At 38.5% G+C, this 17,322-nt stretch overlaps 2 protein-coding genes and 1 long non-coding RNA gene across 5 annotated transcripts in view; 2 read left to right on the top strand and 1 right to left on the bottom strand.

Annotated features, from left to right (window-relative positions):
• Positions 1 to 2,497: 2,497 nt before the first annotated feature.
• LOC134206629 (ATPase H(+)-transporting accessory protein 2) lies at positions 2,498 to 4,751 on the bottom strand. Of its 2 annotated transcripts, XR_009978300.1 has the most exons (6): positions 4,595 to 4,751; positions 4,166 to 4,389; positions 3,990 to 4,103; positions 3,255 to 3,653; positions 2,925 to 3,189; positions 2,498 to 2,858 (listed from the first exon to the last, which is right to left on the bottom strand). XR_009978300.1 is itself a non-coding variant. In XM_062682361.1 (5 exons), exons 1-5 carry the CDS (start codon positions 4,635 to 4,637, stop codon positions 3,010 to 3,012), a joined length of 960 nt encoding a protein of 319 aa, XP_062538345.1. In that variant the 5' UTR covers positions 4,638 to 4,751; the 3' UTR covers positions 2,498 to 3,009. The 2 variants fall into 2 exon arrangements, 1 of the variants encoding a protein (XP_062538345.1); XM_062682361.1 differs by having other exon boundaries at positions 2,498 to 3,189.
• Positions 4,752 to 9,816: 5,065 nt separating this feature from the next.
• Positions 9,817 to 10,292, top strand: LOC134206624 (uncharacterized). Its single transcript, XR_009978299.1, has 3 exons — positions 9,817 to 9,927; positions 9,996 to 10,073; positions 10,149 to 10,292. It is a non-coding gene; the product is annotated as an uncharacterized LOC134206624 (long non-coding RNA).
• Positions 10,293 to 12,492: 2,200 nt separating this feature from the next.
• The window catches only part of LOC134205162 (LIM and senescent cell antigen-like-containing domain protein 1), a 36,721-nt gene continuing 31,891 nt past the window's right edge, over positions 12,493 to 17,322 (top strand). The window contains exons 1-3 of one of the 2 annotated variants that reach the window (XM_062680152.1): positions 12,493 to 12,593; positions 12,675 to 12,961; positions 13,148 to 13,212. In XM_062680152.1, the coding sequence (XP_062536136.1) occupies positions 13,196 to 13,212 (17 nt within the window). In that variant the 5' untranslated portion in view covers positions 12,493 to 12,593; positions 12,675 to 12,961; positions 13,148 to 13,195. The remainder of the gene's footprint in view (positions 12,594 to 12,674; positions 12,962 to 13,147; positions 13,213 to 17,322) is intronic. The other variant, XM_062680153.1, reaches the window with a different exon arrangement.

Here is a 17,322-nt window from a genome sequence, read left to right as displayed (position 1 = left end):
TCGGGAGTCCCTCAAGGCTCTCATTTGGGCCCTCTTCTTTTTATCTTGTACGTAAACGACATTTCCTTCATTCTGAAAAACATTAAAGTGTTAATTTATGCCGATGATATGAAGCTCTTTATGGAAATAAGAAATGAAGTCGACATCAATGTATTCCGCAATGAAATAGACAAATTCTACATATGGTGCAAGAAATGCCTATTAGAACTGAATGTAAAGAAATGCAACTTAATATCATTTAGCAGAAAAAGAACAATACCAAACATTTCAATCGCATTAGGGAATCAGAATGTGGAAAAATGTGAAAGAGTAAGGGACTTAGGAGTAATCTTAGACTCTAAACTTTCTTTCGTAGACCACTACAACACAATCATTCACAGGGCTAATAACATGCTAGGGTTCATAAAGCGTTTCTGCTATAACTTTCATGACCCATATACAATTAAAACACTTTATGTAGCTTATGTTAGATCAATAATGGAATATTGCAGTATTGTATGGTCTCCTTTCTCAATCACGCACGAAGAGAGATTAGAATCTGTACAAAAGCAATTTTTACTATTTGCTCTTCGTAAATTAGGCTGGACATCATTTCCACTCCCATCATACAAAGCACGCTGCATGCTTATTGACATACAAACTTTGAAAGAGCGGCGTGAAATAGCAATGGTTTCCTTCGTAAATGATATCGTTTCGCAACGTGTTGATTCACCTGAAATCTTATCAAAATTAAACTTTTATATTCCTTCAAGGCAACTTCGTAATCGCACCTTATTTATAACAAACTATCATCGAACAAATTATGCCAAATTTGGACCTTTGAATCGAATAATGAACATTTACAATCAACACTGCGAAGCTATCGACTTTACAATGTCTCGGCAGAATCTTAAAACATATTTTAATAGAATTCGAAATCGCAACACATAAGACAAAAGATATAACATTTTTTATCTGTACTATTTAATCTCTAGTTAATTTGTTATTATAAATATATGGTAAACACTTCACAATTTATGTATATTAGCATTAAGAAATGAAAAAAATATGTATATTTATATGTACTAGTCTACGACGGTTGACGAAAATTAATAAATAAATAAATAGTTGTTGAAGAATTTGTTTACCTTGGAACGCTTGTGACATGTGACAATGACGTTTCCGGTGAAGTGAAAAGACGTATGGTCCAATGCACCGAGTTCATCATTGACGTTTGAGACGGGCGCTGTTTACTTAGAATGAATACTTTTTCATTCATCGAGTTCATGCAAGTGTTCATTTTTAGTAAACAGCGCCCGTCTCAAACGTCATTGTGTTCATTCGGTGCATTGGACCATTGCTGCTTCGAATAGGGCCTTTTACGGATTACGTAACCAGCTTAGGTTCCGCAACATGTAGACGGAAACGAAATTTGCTCTATACAAAACTCTGATTCTACCAGTGGCCCTTTATGAACATGAAGCATGGACGTTAAAAGAGGCGGACCGGAGAGCTTTCGAGGTTTTCGAGCGAAAAGTGCTGCGTACAATACTCGGAGGGAGACTAGAAAATGATTATGTATACAAAAAAGAAAATATTGTGAATCGTATAATACGGCAGACTTCAGTGGGCTGGTCACTTAGTGCGAGTGTCGGAAGAAAGAATAGCGAAAACAATATTCAACAGAGAACCGGATATGGGGCGGCGACTTCGTGGAAGGCCACGAACACGCTGGCTGCACGCGGTGGAATCGGACCTGGGGACCCTGAACGTTCGGGGAAACTGGAGGAACATCGCCGAAGATTTTGGAGCTCTACAATACACCACTACACCAGGCATAGGTGTATCGACGCTGTAGCCAACCAGGTATCCAGGTGCCAGGTAGGTACTTGTTTAAGAGGGGATAAGTTTCCATCATAACGTTTGCTTTCTTATAAGCCTAAAATATTGATAGATTTGTTGAACCCAGTGGCGTTTCCCTAACCTCAATCTACCTGTGCACTGGATTTAAATTTAAGTAATTGGTAAAGTTTTTTCGAGCCTATCCTAAACAGCATCGGATCTGGTAAAAGAAAGCATGATGATTTCGAAGAGGACGTCGATGTTTCGTCGGACTCGAGTTCCAATTTTTATGTATCTGCTGCTGATTGTCTCATTTTCTCAGACGGAGATCGCGTCTACGTTAAGAAGAGGAAAAAGAAAGAATATGTTTATTATTAATAAGTAGAAGAAAAAACTGGGTTAGGCTGGAAATGATTGACTTTGTGGGGAGGATTGACAAACGATTTACAAAATCAACCGACATGCAATGTTACAAATATGCAGTATACAGAGACCTTTTTGAACGGTTTCGTTATCCAATCTTCAGAACTAACTGTCAGCAAGTCGGAAAACAAAATCGTGCAGAAGTCTCTACTAATGCGTGTAAAATGAAATGATGATTCCTATTAACGGTACATAAACTGATTATTTCGAAGACATCTCGAGTGGTTTGTCGTCATTTAAAAACAAATTGCGATTTTTCCCACTTGGTGATGGAATGTTTCCCTTTATTTTAAGTCGTTTTCATTAAATTAAGAGTCAAAACTATAACAACAACGGAAACATATAATTTTATGTGTAAACTTATAACACCTTCAATTTAATGTAAACGCGCTGTGCCCTAATTATATTCAACAAAAATAGCGTTCACCTCGTTCATCCGAAGGACGTGAGTGGATTTGGGCGCTATTTTTTCTGATTAGATTTGCGACACATTGCGTCTCTTCCTACAAATTGTACTCAACATGCTAGTGTTAGATCATATTAGCAGTTTTCAATTGCAAACTCTTATTTCCTTTCTATTTGCCTTCAGATGTTTTTCATTGATTCTGCTTTCACTACAACGAAACAGAAGAAAAAGGATGCTGTGCGCTGTTTGATGGATGTTGAATTAAATTTAATACTTTTTTGGGTGTGACTGAATGGACAATGACAATAGTTCAGCTAAGAGTTTTTGGAGCTGAGGCAAACTATATAATGAGTTGACATTTAGTTGTCCTTCTTCATTCTGGTGGATGTCATTCTGTAGATGATGGAGTCCCTGCCTGGGTCCATGGTGGCGATGGCAATCGAGATGGCCAGCAGCGAGAATACTAGGATTACGCTGAACCACAGCATGATGTTGAAGATCACTGGGTAGTTGCTGTCGTACTTCTGGGCAATGTTCAACTGGAAAAAGTTAAAATATTTAGACAAAGGAGTTTCTAATAGATGCATTACCAGTAGGCACTTACAGGATTGTCGTCTGTTTCTTCCACGGCCTGTCGCTTGGACCGTACCAGCGGTGCCTCAGTGGAGGCAATCAGTCCAACTACAACGGCTCCGTCGAATGCCTTTTCCGCTGCGGTTTGCAGTCCCTCCATAGCGTTGCTCAGGAGCTTTTTGGCTTCAGTAACCACATGCGACGAAGGTTCATGGGCGGCCAGAAGAGCTTCCAGCGAAATGCGAACGATATGAATGGTTGGGATTTTCTCGTCGGTTGATGTTACCAGCAAGTCACTTAATCCGTTGATGAACGCAATCTGGCGCATGAAATCCGAGTCGGCCTTATTCGATTTTGGTTTCAGGTATTGGACCTTAACGTCGTCATCGTCCGGTTGTACGGTTCCCAGAGGGGTGGAGAAGCTGTCGGACTACAGACAAAACCAAAAATAAAAACAAAACGTTACCTAAAACTACGGGAAATCCTATTGTGAAAGTCTTATTTTTAAGCTAATGTAAATATCCTTTCCGTTGTCTTATGTTGTGTTGAGTAGTCTGTGTGATCATAGTCGAAGATGATGATCATTTTTTGCTTTTCTCGTATACAAAGTATACGTAAAGGCTTTTATATCATCAATGCGAAAAAAAATTATTCAGATTTCTATACCTAAATTATTTCACTGCACTGCATTCACATTATCATATGGCGAAATTATTTTTTTCATTTAATTCTAAAATTAATCTACAGTAAAAATATTTCTACTCACCGATTCCTTCAGATCAATTTCAAAGCTAACTCCATTGTGGTCAGCTGACTTTTGTACAATTTCTCCAATCGAATCAGATCCCGATCCACCGTACAATTCGTATGTTTGTGCTCCCTACAAAATTACGATAATAATTAGCTCAACATCTTGTCACGAGGTCATCGACGGGTTCGTACATCCAACGTGATCGAGTCCAATCCTTCGGCAACCACCACAACGGCTCCATTGGCCATGTTGAAGGGATCCTTCACAACTAACCCGTCCCATTCGGTCGAGTGAGACACGGAGTATCCGAGGGCAGCACCGAAAACATCCGACACAGATTCAGCATTCAATCGGGTATGGCCGTGGAATTCCAGTGCCTTGGGTGCATATACTATGGACAGCTGATCACAATTAGCTGAAATATAGATAGAAACGAAAAAGAGTTAATGGTAGGATTCTGCGTCATGTCCTTGGGTGGTAAGGAAAACTTCCAACCCAAGATGACTAATTTGTTGACCGCACAAAATTTCAAAAACTGCTCTCATTTCCTCTTGAAAACTATCACACCCAGAAACATAATCAGTTGCACATATTTTGCTGTAGTTAAATTTTCATCTTACCTGCAACAAACAGCGAAAATAGGAGAAAAATCGTCCGTGCCATTTTGCAGCCTAAACTTTTGCACCAGTGATCATATGACGTTTTCGTTTTCCACAACGTTTCAACTCTCTGTTATCGATTAGCTCGTTCCTGTTTTTTATATGTTCCTCACGTGACTTTGACGTTAACACAGTTGTCAAAATAAACTGTCGTCATTAGATGATCATTAGTCATTAGTTGATCATTAGCGACTATACGGCTAAATAGGGTCTGATGGCCAATAGTGGACCCCCAACCAATAATGGAGCATCCAGCCATTTTTGCATTATTACATCACAATGTATTAAATCAAGACAAAATTTTCAAAACGACTTATCTGCTTTTGTAAACAAAGATGCAAACGACGATTTGACGAATCTGATAGCTCTCCCACGCAAACCAACACCACCAACAGGTAGCAGAAGGTTTCCGCTACTTACCTAATAATAAATAAGTACTTTTCACTCAAATCGAGGGATTAGTGTGGAAACCCAACATTACACGCACAGCTGAAAGTATGCTCTTTTGGGCAGAAATACACTCTTTTGCGGGAGAATGGGACTACCCACAAAAGGAGTAAAATTTGATGCATAAAAAGGATAAGTTTTACACACATTTTCTGTTTTTATGCATAATCATTTGTGAATAAAATATAGTCATAATTGTGCATAATATTTATTCCTTTTTGTGTGTAGTCCCATTCTCCCACGAAAGAGCGTACTTTGAAGTGATAATTGAATACTTTATAGTTAAAAGAGCATACTTCAAAGTATTTTGTGTGTAAAATTTTTTAGCAGTGTAGGTAAATTTTTCTTAAAATAAAATAAACTATAAAAAAATATACTTAGGGTCTGTCTCAATTGGATAATTAAACTGAAATTAAACTTAAAAGTGACATTTCAATAATTATCAAATAACCCTGCTCGCAGAGCAAGATTACTTTTGACAGATATCGAATCATTTTCCATCGATGTCCTATTGGAATTGCTGGGTAGCACCAGCCATTCTTATAACGGGGTGATTTTTTAATTTTCGAACTGTCACTTTTAAGTTTAATTCTTCAAATGAGACAGATCCTTAGAGTGCACTCAGCGAACTGCAGTTCAGCATGCTACCCAGCAATTGCAATAAGACATCGATGGCAAATGATTCGAAATCTGTCAAAAGTAATCTGGCTCTGCGAGCAGGGTTATTTGATAATTATTGAAATGTCACTTGTAAGTTTAATTCCAGTTTAATTCTCCAAATGAGACAGACCCTTTAGCTGTGAACCATTTCAGCGATTCGTTTAACTTTTAGATACGTTTTGACAATTCGATGGTTATTTTCCCATCGTAGTTAAAATTTTGACCCGAAGCCGACCCATTTGCGATTTGACAGATTGATAGTTATTTTGAACAAAATGGATTTGACGCCAAAGTTTAACCATCGAACTGTCAAGTCTAAGTCTGTTGATGTAATGAATAAATAATAATAAATAACCATGTTTCGGAGCAGGGTTATTTTTAACCACGGAGAAATAACTATCGAACTGTCAAATTTTAACTAAAAGTTAAGGGATCGTTCAAAAATTACGTCCATCGTTTTTCGGCATTTTCAACCCCCCTCCCCCCCTCCTGTCACAAACTGTCACAAATAATTGACCCCCCCCCTCCCCCTGTACGTACATGTCTCATTTATATTTTAGCGATTACTGTGGTTTATCTTTTTCGTACACTATTTTCACAATAACATAGTGAGTTATGTCCCTTACTAAAAGTTTGAATGTTTTTAAAATGCAAGTTGTTTCTAAAATGCTTTCAGTATTTTTTTCTTGTGAACGGACGTCACATAAGACGAACCCCCCTCCCTCCCCCTGTCACAAACTGTCACAAAACTCTGACCCCCCTCCCCCCCTCAAACCTTGGACGTAATTTTTGAACGGCCCCTAAACGAATATTCACAGCCTTAACGTTGGGTTCCCACCATAGAGGTATTATACTATAGAGGAACATTGTCGCTGTCGTCACTGGCGAAACATCTTTTGCTGGCGAGGATAGGGCACTAAATGTCAAAAAAGGAAAAATCAGTATACGTTTTGACAGATAGGTACCCAACATGTTTGGGGACGATAACAAAGGGAACCGCAGCGACAATCGTCCTCTATAGTTTATTACCTCTATTGTTCCCACACTTTACTGCTCTGCCCTTCTACGTTAGTTTTTGTGGGTGTTTGATGACAATAGAGGTAATAAACTATAGAGGAAGGTTGTCGCTGTCGTCACTGGCGAAACATGTTTTGCTGGCGAGGATAGGGCACTAAATGACAACGAAGGAAAACTCAGTACGTTTTGACAGATAGGTACCCAACATGTTTGGGGACGATAACAAAGTGAACCGCAGCGACAATCGTCCTCTATAGTTTATTACCTCTATTGTGATGACCCTTTGGACTTACATCCCTTACATATCCCGCAAGGATTCCCCTTGGAATCCCGGAAGGATTCCCCTTGGAATCCCGGAAGGATTCCCCTTGGAATCCCGGAAGGATTCCTCTTGGAATCCAGGAAGGATTTCCCTCGGAATCCCGGAAGGATTCCCCTTGGAATCCCGGACGGAATCGAGGTAGGATTCTTTCCGGAATTTCGGTAGTATTTCTTTTGGAATCCTCGAGAGAGTTTCCAAAAGTTATCCTTTTTGGATTTCGAAAGGAATACTTTCAGAGATTTATTTTTAAGCTACCTTCGGAATCCCGAATTAATTCTCTATGGATTCTTAAAAGGATTTTGTTCGAAGTCGCGAATGTATTCCCTTCAGATTCGCAAATTGATTCCCTTTGGAAATTCGAAAAGATTCTCTTCAGAATTCCGGAAGGATTCCCCTCGGAATCCCGAAAGAATTCTCCTCGGAATCCCGAAATAGTTCTCCCCTTGGAATCCTGGAAGGATTCTCCTATACATCCCGAAAGGATTTTCCTTGGAATCCCAGAAGGATTCGCCTTGGAATCAAGGAAGGTTTCTTCTCGGAATAAAGGAAGGATTTTTCTCGGAAATTTGGAAGTATCTCTCGGAATCTTAGAGGAATCCCTTAAAGATTCTAAGGGGAATGAATTCTTTATGGATTACCAAAAGGATTTCGTTCGGAATCGCGAATGGATTCCCTTCAGAGTCGCAAATGGATTCCATTCAGAGTCTCGAAAGCATTCTTTTCGGAGTCCCGGAAGGATTCCCCTCGGAGTCATGGAACAATTCTACTCATAATCCTAGAAGGATTCCACTCAGATTCCTAGAAAGATTCCTCTCCGAATGCTGGAGGGATTTCTGTCGGAATCGCGGAAGGATTCTTCTCGGAATCCCCGAAGGATTCCCCTCGGAGTCGCGAAAGGATTCCCCTCGGAATCCCGAAAGTATTCCCCTCGGATTCATAAAAGGATTTCTTCCCTTCGGAATATTGAAAGGATTATCTGAGTCTGAGGAATTCTCGAATGAACTGACCGGAATTTGAACATTTTCTCTGAAATTTCAATGCATCTTAGAAGGATTCTCCCCAGGATTGTGGAAAGCTGATATTCTGTAAAACTCCTTCCGGAATCCTGAAATCCAAATCCTGATTAATTAAAAGTAATCTATCGGTATTTCTCGTAGGGCTGCGGTACCCAAGGCGTCTGTGCCGAGGCTAGCAGCAGCTGATGCACACTGCCCATGACAATTATATACTATTATGTAGAGGCCTGAATAAGAGAAACGCGGATAGGTATGTGCCGCCAATCGAACCGTCAAAAAACAGCAGCCAATCGAGCAGGAGACCTGTCAAGCAGCCAATATGATGGCTCAAATACTGAAAACGGCTAAATTCGATTTTATATCATTTTTGAATAAGCAAAATTTAATTAATTTTTCATTGGTTTGCAATAAAATATGCAAGTCATTTATAGATTATGAAATAAAATTGCATTGTTCATTGGATTCTATTGTTATGTGATGTGGACACATTAAATAGCGGATTGTAAGATTGTATCTACATAAACCATTTCTTTCTTTTCATGTGCTGATCTTTGATGAAGAAGATTGACTGCAGTGTTGGCAGATTCATATTTTCTATCCGCGTTTCTCTTATTCAGGCCTCTACTATTATGAGTTAATTTCATGCAATTTAATTATATATATTTTCAAGATACAGATCCGGTAGGACCAAGGGTAGGACAGATATGATACAAAGAAGAGAGACATGAAATTTATAAAACTATTTTTTATTACGTTGAAAAAAACACAAGAATGTTTATAATAAAATTATTTTATGTGGTAAAAAATTGAAGTCAATTTAATGAAAAAATATTCATAACAACTCGATTCAGAAAAATCCCTGGTTCTATTTTACATACCACTGTTTTACATTGCTCGGATTACGTCGTCTTATTTATTACGTTGGTAAAATTACATCGCTTCTGCTTATTGCGCAGAAGGCTCTCGAGTACATCGCGCAGTGTAATATTCAACAGTCGATGGATTCAACTGGTTGCAGCGATTTCGATGTAATATTCAACAACTTTTTTTGCTGTGTAGAAATACTTTACGTTCGTTTCATCTCTGTTTCATCTGTCTCTGCTCGGAAAACTCCTTACGTAATATTTGAAGAGACCCTAAGATAGGCTGACCATACGTACCGTATTTAACGGGACAGTCCCGTATTTTAGACCTTATTGTGCTGTCCCGTCGTAATTTAAAAAATCCTCAATTTGTCCCGTTTTTTCATTGATTCTTCCAAAGAGCTCCAAAACATCCCGCATAATTAAAAACGATCTGCAGGACTGTAGATACAATTAACTCGAATCAAGCTATATTGTTACAGTTTGGATTACCGTCGACTTGCAGTCCGACTTTTAATCAATCATGAAATAGCACTATACAACATGTTTGATCTACGCTACCATATAAGATGAACATACGGCTTATTGTTTGCTTATATAATGTTTTGCATTCCACGTCTGATTGATTTATGAGAAACAATTATAAAAAACTAATATCGACTAATAAGAGTAATAGTAACGACATGGAATACGGTTATGAGATATACATGTATCATCTCAACAGCTCATAGTGTTTCATCATGATATCACACACACGCATCAATCAAATTATCCCATGCTAAATATATGATAAGTTTTGTGGTTGAGGAATGAGTGTGCGTATTTATCATTTGCATTTTTTCTCAAGCATCCAGCCATGTTTGATTCGCAGTGACAAACACTGGTTTCGTTAGACCAGATTGTTTTACTTGATTTGTTTGTGCTCAGTTTTTAATTAATGAAGTTTCCATGCATGCGTAAAACTTGAAGGTAAGTGATTGAATATCATAATAAATATAAATCAATACCATTAATACAAATATATGCTCTATTCACAGATTAACCATCTATGGAAATAAGAGATGCATGCTCGGTGTGCCGTCTTTGCAATAATGTTGGCCATGGCTGATTTAATAGTAAGTTATGTTTTAATACACTCTCCGCAATGATTATAATATGATGTATTTTTTCACGCTTCATTATTCTTACAGGCGACATTAATTTTTCTGGAAATTTGTTTAGCTTGCGGCGGTCCCAGCGGTCCGGCAGGCTATATAGCTGCACGCTAAAACAATTCTACCAAGTACTTATGCTAACAAATGTTAATTACTTTTTCAATATCCATTAGTTTTTAAATATAAAAGTAATATTTATGTTCTTTAAATAAAATATGAAACGAAATTAAACGCCAAATTTCTTTTTATTTGATTAAATTTATCCAAATAATACTCTTATTAATAAACAGTAAGATATACGGTACAACAGATTTAAATCGCATATGGTTCAACTGTTTTCATATTATACCCCGTATTCCGCCTCGTATAATTTTATCTGAAACCGTGGATTGTAATCAGACCATATCACAAGGTGTTCGCCGAAAAAGATGTACTGGAAAATTTCCATTTCTATATGTTAATTATACTTAACCGCTTATTACCCGAATAGTTGAAAAGCCAAAAACAATATATCATACTGTTAACATTGTCTATGATGAGGTTAGTTTATCGTTTGTATCTGACGTAACCCAAATAGTAAGAATAATGTTGTTTAACGTTATTAACAGTTTGAGGAATGGTCTATTAATGGTTCATGATTATGCGGGATTATTCAAACAAATTCACTATTTTAGGTTTTTATCAATTAATGACAACAAGCATTTCTCCTGCAGATTTCTTCATACAGTTTTATTTCTATTCAGAAAAATATATATATAACTCTTTTAGTGGAATGTATTCAACCGTCTAAGACGAATTAAGTACTGTCCATTTAATTCCACCAGTTAATTTTCGTTATCTTTGCAGATACGTATTTCGACCACACAGTTGTGGTCGAAATACGTATCTGCAAAGATAACGAAAATTAACTGGTGGAATTAAATGGACAGTACTTAATTCGTCTTAGACGGTTTATTTCTATTACTTTGTTCTACTTATTCTGAAGGCATTATAATTTCATCAGTGAATTGAACGGAGCCGGTAACTTGATAGGCAAGTATATCCTGAAAATCAGGAACAAGCATTCTAATTTCCAATATTAAGTTCAATTTCGATTTTTTTTAATCTTGCGTAGTAGTTTGCTTCACCACATATTTTTAAATTAAATTAAATTAAATTAAACATTAAGAATCATTCAAAGTCTTTCTGGATAATTCTGAATATCTCGAAATCATGCACTGTAAAAAACGACAACATCAAAAAATAATTTATAAATGAGCTGAACAAAATCGAGTTTAAGGCAGTGATACCGATTTATCGAAAATTTTATCGGATTTCGGTCCTCACGTACTTTAAGGCTGGTTTACAGATCAGGAGCTTGTCTACAAATTTCGCTGTGTGGGCGGCATTTATGGGACCCCGTAGAAAATTAGGATTTTGGCCTGATTTAAAATACAATACGGCGGAAATCTCAGAGAGTCCGAGCTGTAAACCAGCCTATACAATAGCCAGTATTTGTTTAACTTTTCGCGACGAAATTGCATGAGTCCCGCCAAGATTCCCGAGGTGTGAGGCTTTTAGGGACCTTTACATCAATTTCGATCAAAAAAGACTGTGAATTGATTAGGTTTGACATATTCATGGAAAGAATCAAAACTATAATGTTCTTTTCTTGTTATTCTTATCTGCAGATTGAACCTCACTCATATACATGGAAAAGGGTTTTGGCGAAGGAAGTCAATAATCCCTATTGCTGTTTTCACATTTGTTTTTTGACATGTTATTAAAATAATTTTTCTTATCTCTCTAATGCCCAGACCGGCTATAGGGAGGGTGACTATTTTTTGTTATTTTCAATTGTTCAGAAATGTAAAAGTTTTCGATACTGGTCAGTAATAAAATCTTCAATGCATGCTCAAGACTGGATTAAAATAAGATTTCAAAATTCCACAATTTTCTTTAAATATTGAAGAAATGCGAAAAATGTTCCTTCGGGTATTTGTCCGAACCCCTTTGAAGAGTGAAATATTTGGTCGGGGTTCAGCCAAATCACACCAAGCGCCATCGAAAAATTACCGATTTTTCTGCTCAAACTTTCGTTTAGCAGATTTAATTGATCGCAAACCGCATCGAATATCCTCAACCACATAACTGAGGATGTCCTACTGCAAATGTATGCTTAAATTGATATGAAACTGTTTCCGTTGTCCTTGTACAAACAAAATATCACAAGTCAGTCGAAAAGCCGCTTGGTGCGGTTTGGCTGAACACCGACCATTTGTTTGGCAAGTGCGTTTGTCCCGTTTTTTCACCGAAATGATCTGGTCAGCCTACCCTAAGATCGATGACGAATAATCATCACCCAGCAGAGATGATGTCATATATGTATCATCGCCATCATCAAATAAATGATGTCATAATATATATTTCATTCGCATGATTCATTTTGTGTTACCGAAAGAATTAAAAGAATTTCATTAACTATTATTTTTTATAGAATAGGTAATTTCTGAAAGTTCTTTTTTCTTGATTTCTAGTCCATTTATTTGTTATTACGAAAATAAGATGTGAATTCAATTTCAGCTAATTAATGAATGAAATCGCTGCATGTGAAATAATGTAAATATAGAAGTGATCATCAAAACATCTCTGTCAAAATCGATCTGCGGCTAGCTGATCGCCTATCAAGAGTGGATTGGAAGGTGTGGTAGACCTTTGCGCGATTGGATTGCATTTTGAATTGGTGTACGCGAAAGGCAAAAAATAATTTGATTGCGTTGTCAATGCACATCCAGTTATCGTTATCAGTGTAAACATCTGTCCCAGAGAATTGGCAAGATAAGACGACGATTCCGCTTGCCATACCATACGTAAGTACTCACCAGGTGCTCGCCATGCAAGGCCAGGGCGGATCATCCGCCTCTTCAATTTTGATTTTTCTTCGCTTACAATCGGGGTGGGAATGCTTTTTTTTCCATCTCAGATCCGAACTGTGTGGAAAGTCCGATTGCATGAAAATGATCAAGAATATTTTCTTTTTTCTGGTATATTTACAGCGAAGATAAGCATTGTTTGAAAATCAGTTGTGCTTCTTTACTGTAAAAATGCCCCCAGTTGCAGGGTAAGCTGGAAGTATTTTAAAAATAATACCTACATATGTTGTCATGCATTTCACAAAGCTTTAATAATACACTAATTTACAAGGTAATCAAATACAACTATCATAGTAATATTACTAATAAATTAGTTCTAATTATGGACCACTCAAGTGAGGTGTAATGTGGTCATGGGCTAAATATTACCTTATATGGTAAAAATATATAAATATCACAAATTTACAAATGTTTTTGGATATTCCTCCCTGCATCGCCTTACTCGAAACATTAAAAGGCGCAGAAGATGTTCTAGGTACACCCAAAACAAATTTCAAATATTGTAGACGATAACCACTTGGGGGTAGTGGGGATAAAGTGAACAGGCGGGGTAAAATGGGCAACGGTTTGTTTATTCGATATTTATGGTATTCTAGTTTAATTTTCCATGTAACATTTTTTAATCTTTAATTTAGAAATTTAGTTAAACACTACTTTCCATGCCACCATGGTTTAAGTATTTCATGCTTCCCGAGCTATTTTTTAAACTTTATAAAAGTGATCGTAGTTCTGAACAAAAATTTAATTAATATTGTCTATGTGATTTCAAAAACTTTTTTCGCTTCGACTTTCTAGATTGCGTACAAATTTAAAAGGAAAATTATTTGTCCTTACCATCATTGTCAACCAAATCAAATGTAAATCTGGTAGCAATATATGAAATATGAGAAACCAAAAAAATAGTACCTATACCAAAAAGGTCCATATGTATTGTGAAAATTACTATTAATATTTATTAATATTTTAATATTACTATCATTAAGTCTCCTATTTAAAAATAGTTTACCAGAATTTCTGGATTTCTAATCCGAAAATCATGTTCAATTTTATTGGAGCGTAAAAAATTTTCTTAAAAAATCTTAAAAGATTTATATACTTTGTGAGTCCAAACAATTCTCTGCCTAGGAATTAATTAGACTATTCTCTCATGTTTATACAAGCTGCTAGTTGTCGAAACTGCGAGTTCATGTGCTATATAGTAAAGCCTGCTTCAAAATCGTTGTTTGAATTATAATTGTAATTTTGTGTAACATATAGCCAAGTCCGTGGTACGTATGAGGGTGTCACTAAGTCGGTGTCCTCTTGCTAAGTTCCATCCTCTTCCTAGTTACGGTAAGGTGGGCATGTCAAGGAATAGTAATCCTCATGATTTTGTTATTTTTTTGATTTCTGATAGCATTCTCGGTAAGGATATCGAAAGAAAACATGAGTATTACTAGTTTCCAATCTACGAACCAGTGTGGTTCGGAGGGGAACTAGCCTTGGGCTAAAAACCTCTTTAGTAAAGATTATAATAATAATAATAACCAGTGTGGTGCTAATGCTAATGCAATTTATAACTCACTACCTCATTACAAAAGCCATTATTTGGTCACTTTTTCTGCAACTGTAAGTCACTATTTGGTCACTTTTTTCGTTATTGTATAGTGAGCTACGTGGTTTTGAATTTTGAGTTTTGTCGTAAAATGGGGGTTGGGGATGTACGTGTTAAAAGAAGGCAGCATATTTCGTTTTCCCTTATTCCGGGCAAATGCGTACTTCAATAGAAGTATTTTTGAAAGATAGTACTTAGTATTTTTAATTTATAGAAATAAAAACGAAAGACATAGTTTTTTGACTGATAACTTTTTCTGGGGAACGGGTCATTCTGCCAATTTCCAACGGATTTTCAAGCAATCTTCTGGAATCGATCACAAAATTCCTATAGTTTTAGGAATCGGTTTTCGTACAATGACCATGGTTTCGGATATATTCCAGGGAGTACTGGGGTTACCTCCCTCCCGGAAAAAATGGTCACTTGCAGATCGGCTTCGAAATCCATCTTGCGACATGTCAAACTTCATGATTTTGAAAAACAAGTACACTGGAGTACATTTCGGCGACTTTCGATCGAAATGGCCACCCTCCGGATACTTCCAGGGCCTGGTTCTCTTGAGGGAAGTGGCCAATTTTCGTTCATTCCTGGAATCCGTCTTGCGACATGTCAAACTTCATGATTTTGCAAAACAAGTACACTGGAGTACATTTCGGCGATTTTCGATCGAATTGGCCAACCTCCTCATAATTTTGCAAAACAAGTACACTGGAGTACATTTTGGCAATTTTCGATCGAATTGACAACTCTCCGGGTACTTCCAGGGCCTAGTTCCCTTGGGGAAATGGCAAATTTTCGTTCAATCTTAGAATCCACCTTGCGGCATGTCAAACTTCATAATTTTGCAAAACAAGTACACTATAGTAAATTTTGGCGATTTTAGATCGAATTCACCACTCTCCGGGTACTTCCAGGGCCTGGTTCCCTTGGGGAAGTGGCCAATTTTCGTTCAATCTTGGAACCCATCTTGCGACATGTCAAACTCCATGATTTTGCAAAACAAGTACACTGGAGTACACACTGGAGGAACTTCTAGAGGAATTCCTGGACGAACTTCTAGAGGAATTCCTGGACGAACTTCCGGAGGAATTCCTGGAGGAACTTCCGGAGGAATTTCTGGAGGAACTTCCGGAGAATTCCTGGAGGAACTTCCGGAGGAATTCTTGGAGGAACTTCCGGAGAAATTCCTGGAGGAACTTCCGGAGGAATTCCTGGAGGAACTTCCGGAGGAATTCCTGGAGGAACTTCCGGAGGAATTCCTGGAGGAACTTCCGGAGGAATTCCTGGAGGAACTTTCGGAGGAATTCTTGGAGGAACTTCCGGAGGAATTCTTGGGGGTACTTTCGGAGGAATTCCTGGAGGAACTTCCGGAGGAATTCCTGGAGGAACTTCCGGAGGAATTCCTGGAGGAACTTCCGGAGGAATTCCTGGAGGAACTTCCGGAGGAATTCCTGGAGGAACTTCCGGAGGAATTCCTGGAGGAACTTCCGGAGGAATTCTGGAGGAACTTCCGGAGGAATTTCTGGAGGAACTTCCGGAGGAATTCCTGGAGGAACTTTCGGAGGAATTCCTGGAGGAACTTTCGGAGGAATTCCTGGAGTAACTTCCGGAGGAATTCCTGGAGGATTTTCCGGAGGAATTCCTGGAGAAACTTCCGCAGGAATTCCTGGAGGAACTGCTTGCCTTGAAGCTCGGAGGTGGGCACAGAGAGTAAGGACGGAACCGGGAAGAGAGAAACGCAAGGCGGCGTTCCGGGAGGCTAGGCCTAGGACCGCATTAAAACGGGCTATCCAACTTAGCAAGTCAGACTGCTGCTAGGAACTGTGCCGAGAAGCAGACGCCAACACATGTGCCCGGACAAGTTGAAGGCAATAGTGGAGGGTCTCTTCCCGAAATATGATCCGACCATGTGGCCACCAACACCGTACGGCAAAGAAGAAGAAGAAGAAGAAGCAAACCCCGTAGATCGAGAAGTGGCCAATAGCGAGCTCGCAGAAGCGGCGAAACGCCTGGAAGTGAAGAAATTCCCCAGTCCGGATGGAATACCGAACGTTGCGTTAAAAGCTGCAACCCTAGCATACCCGAACATGCTCAGGAAAGCGTTGCAAAAGTGCCTGGACGAAGGCAATTTTCCAGAAATGTGGAAGATCCAGAAGCTGGTGTTGCTGCCAAAGCTAGGAAAGTCATCCGGAAATTCGGCCGCGTACAGGCCTATATGCCTGTTAGACACGCTCGGGAAGCTCCTGGAGGGAATCATCCTCAATAGGCTGACGAAATGTACAGAGGGAGAACTCGGATTGTCGACGGTAGATGCAATTTTAACAGTGCTCGAGAGTGCTGAGAAGGCGTCCAAGCAAAAGAACCGAGGAGATCGGTACTGCGCAGTGGTCACGATAGACTTGAAGAGCGCGTTCAACAGCGCCAACTTTGAAGCCATCACAGCAGCGCTGCGGGTCCCCAACTATCTGTGCAATAGCCTGAAAAGTTATTTTCAGGGTAGAGTACTGATGTACGACACGAACGAAGGACATAAATCGAAGTGCGTCACAGCGTTTGTTCCCCAGGGCTCCATACTCGGCCCAACTCTTTGGAACGGGATGTATGGCGGAGTGTTGACTTTGCAGCTACCCAGGAAAGTGAAAATCGTGAAATCTGTGAAAAGTCTGCGAAGGCATTGAACGTAATAACGAGGTTCATGTCAAAC

This window comes from Armigeres subalbatus, chromosome 1 (genome assembly GCF_024139115.2).
Source record: "Armigeres subalbatus isolate Guangzhou_Male chromosome 1, GZ_Asu_2, whole genome shotgun sequence".
NCBI lineage: Eukaryota > Metazoa > Arthropoda > Insecta > Diptera > Culicidae > Armigeres > Armigeres subalbatus.
The sequence above is the reverse complement of the archived record's forward strand: the minus strand, read 5'-3'. Positions and strand labels throughout refer to the sequence as shown.

Coding starts and splice junctions, on each gene's coding strand:
- LOC134206629 (XM_062682361.1), bottom strand. CDS start 4,637: ATGGCACGGACGATTTTTCTCCTATTTTCGCTGTTTGTTGCAG. Junction 4,390..4,594: donor ATTTTCGCTGTTTGTTGCAG/GTAAGATGAAAA, acceptor TCTATATTTCAG/CTAATTGTGATCAGCTGTCC. Junction 3,190..3,254: donor AAGAAACAGACGACAATCCT/GTAAGTGCCTAC, acceptor AACTTTTTCCAG/TTGAACATTGCCCAGAAGTA.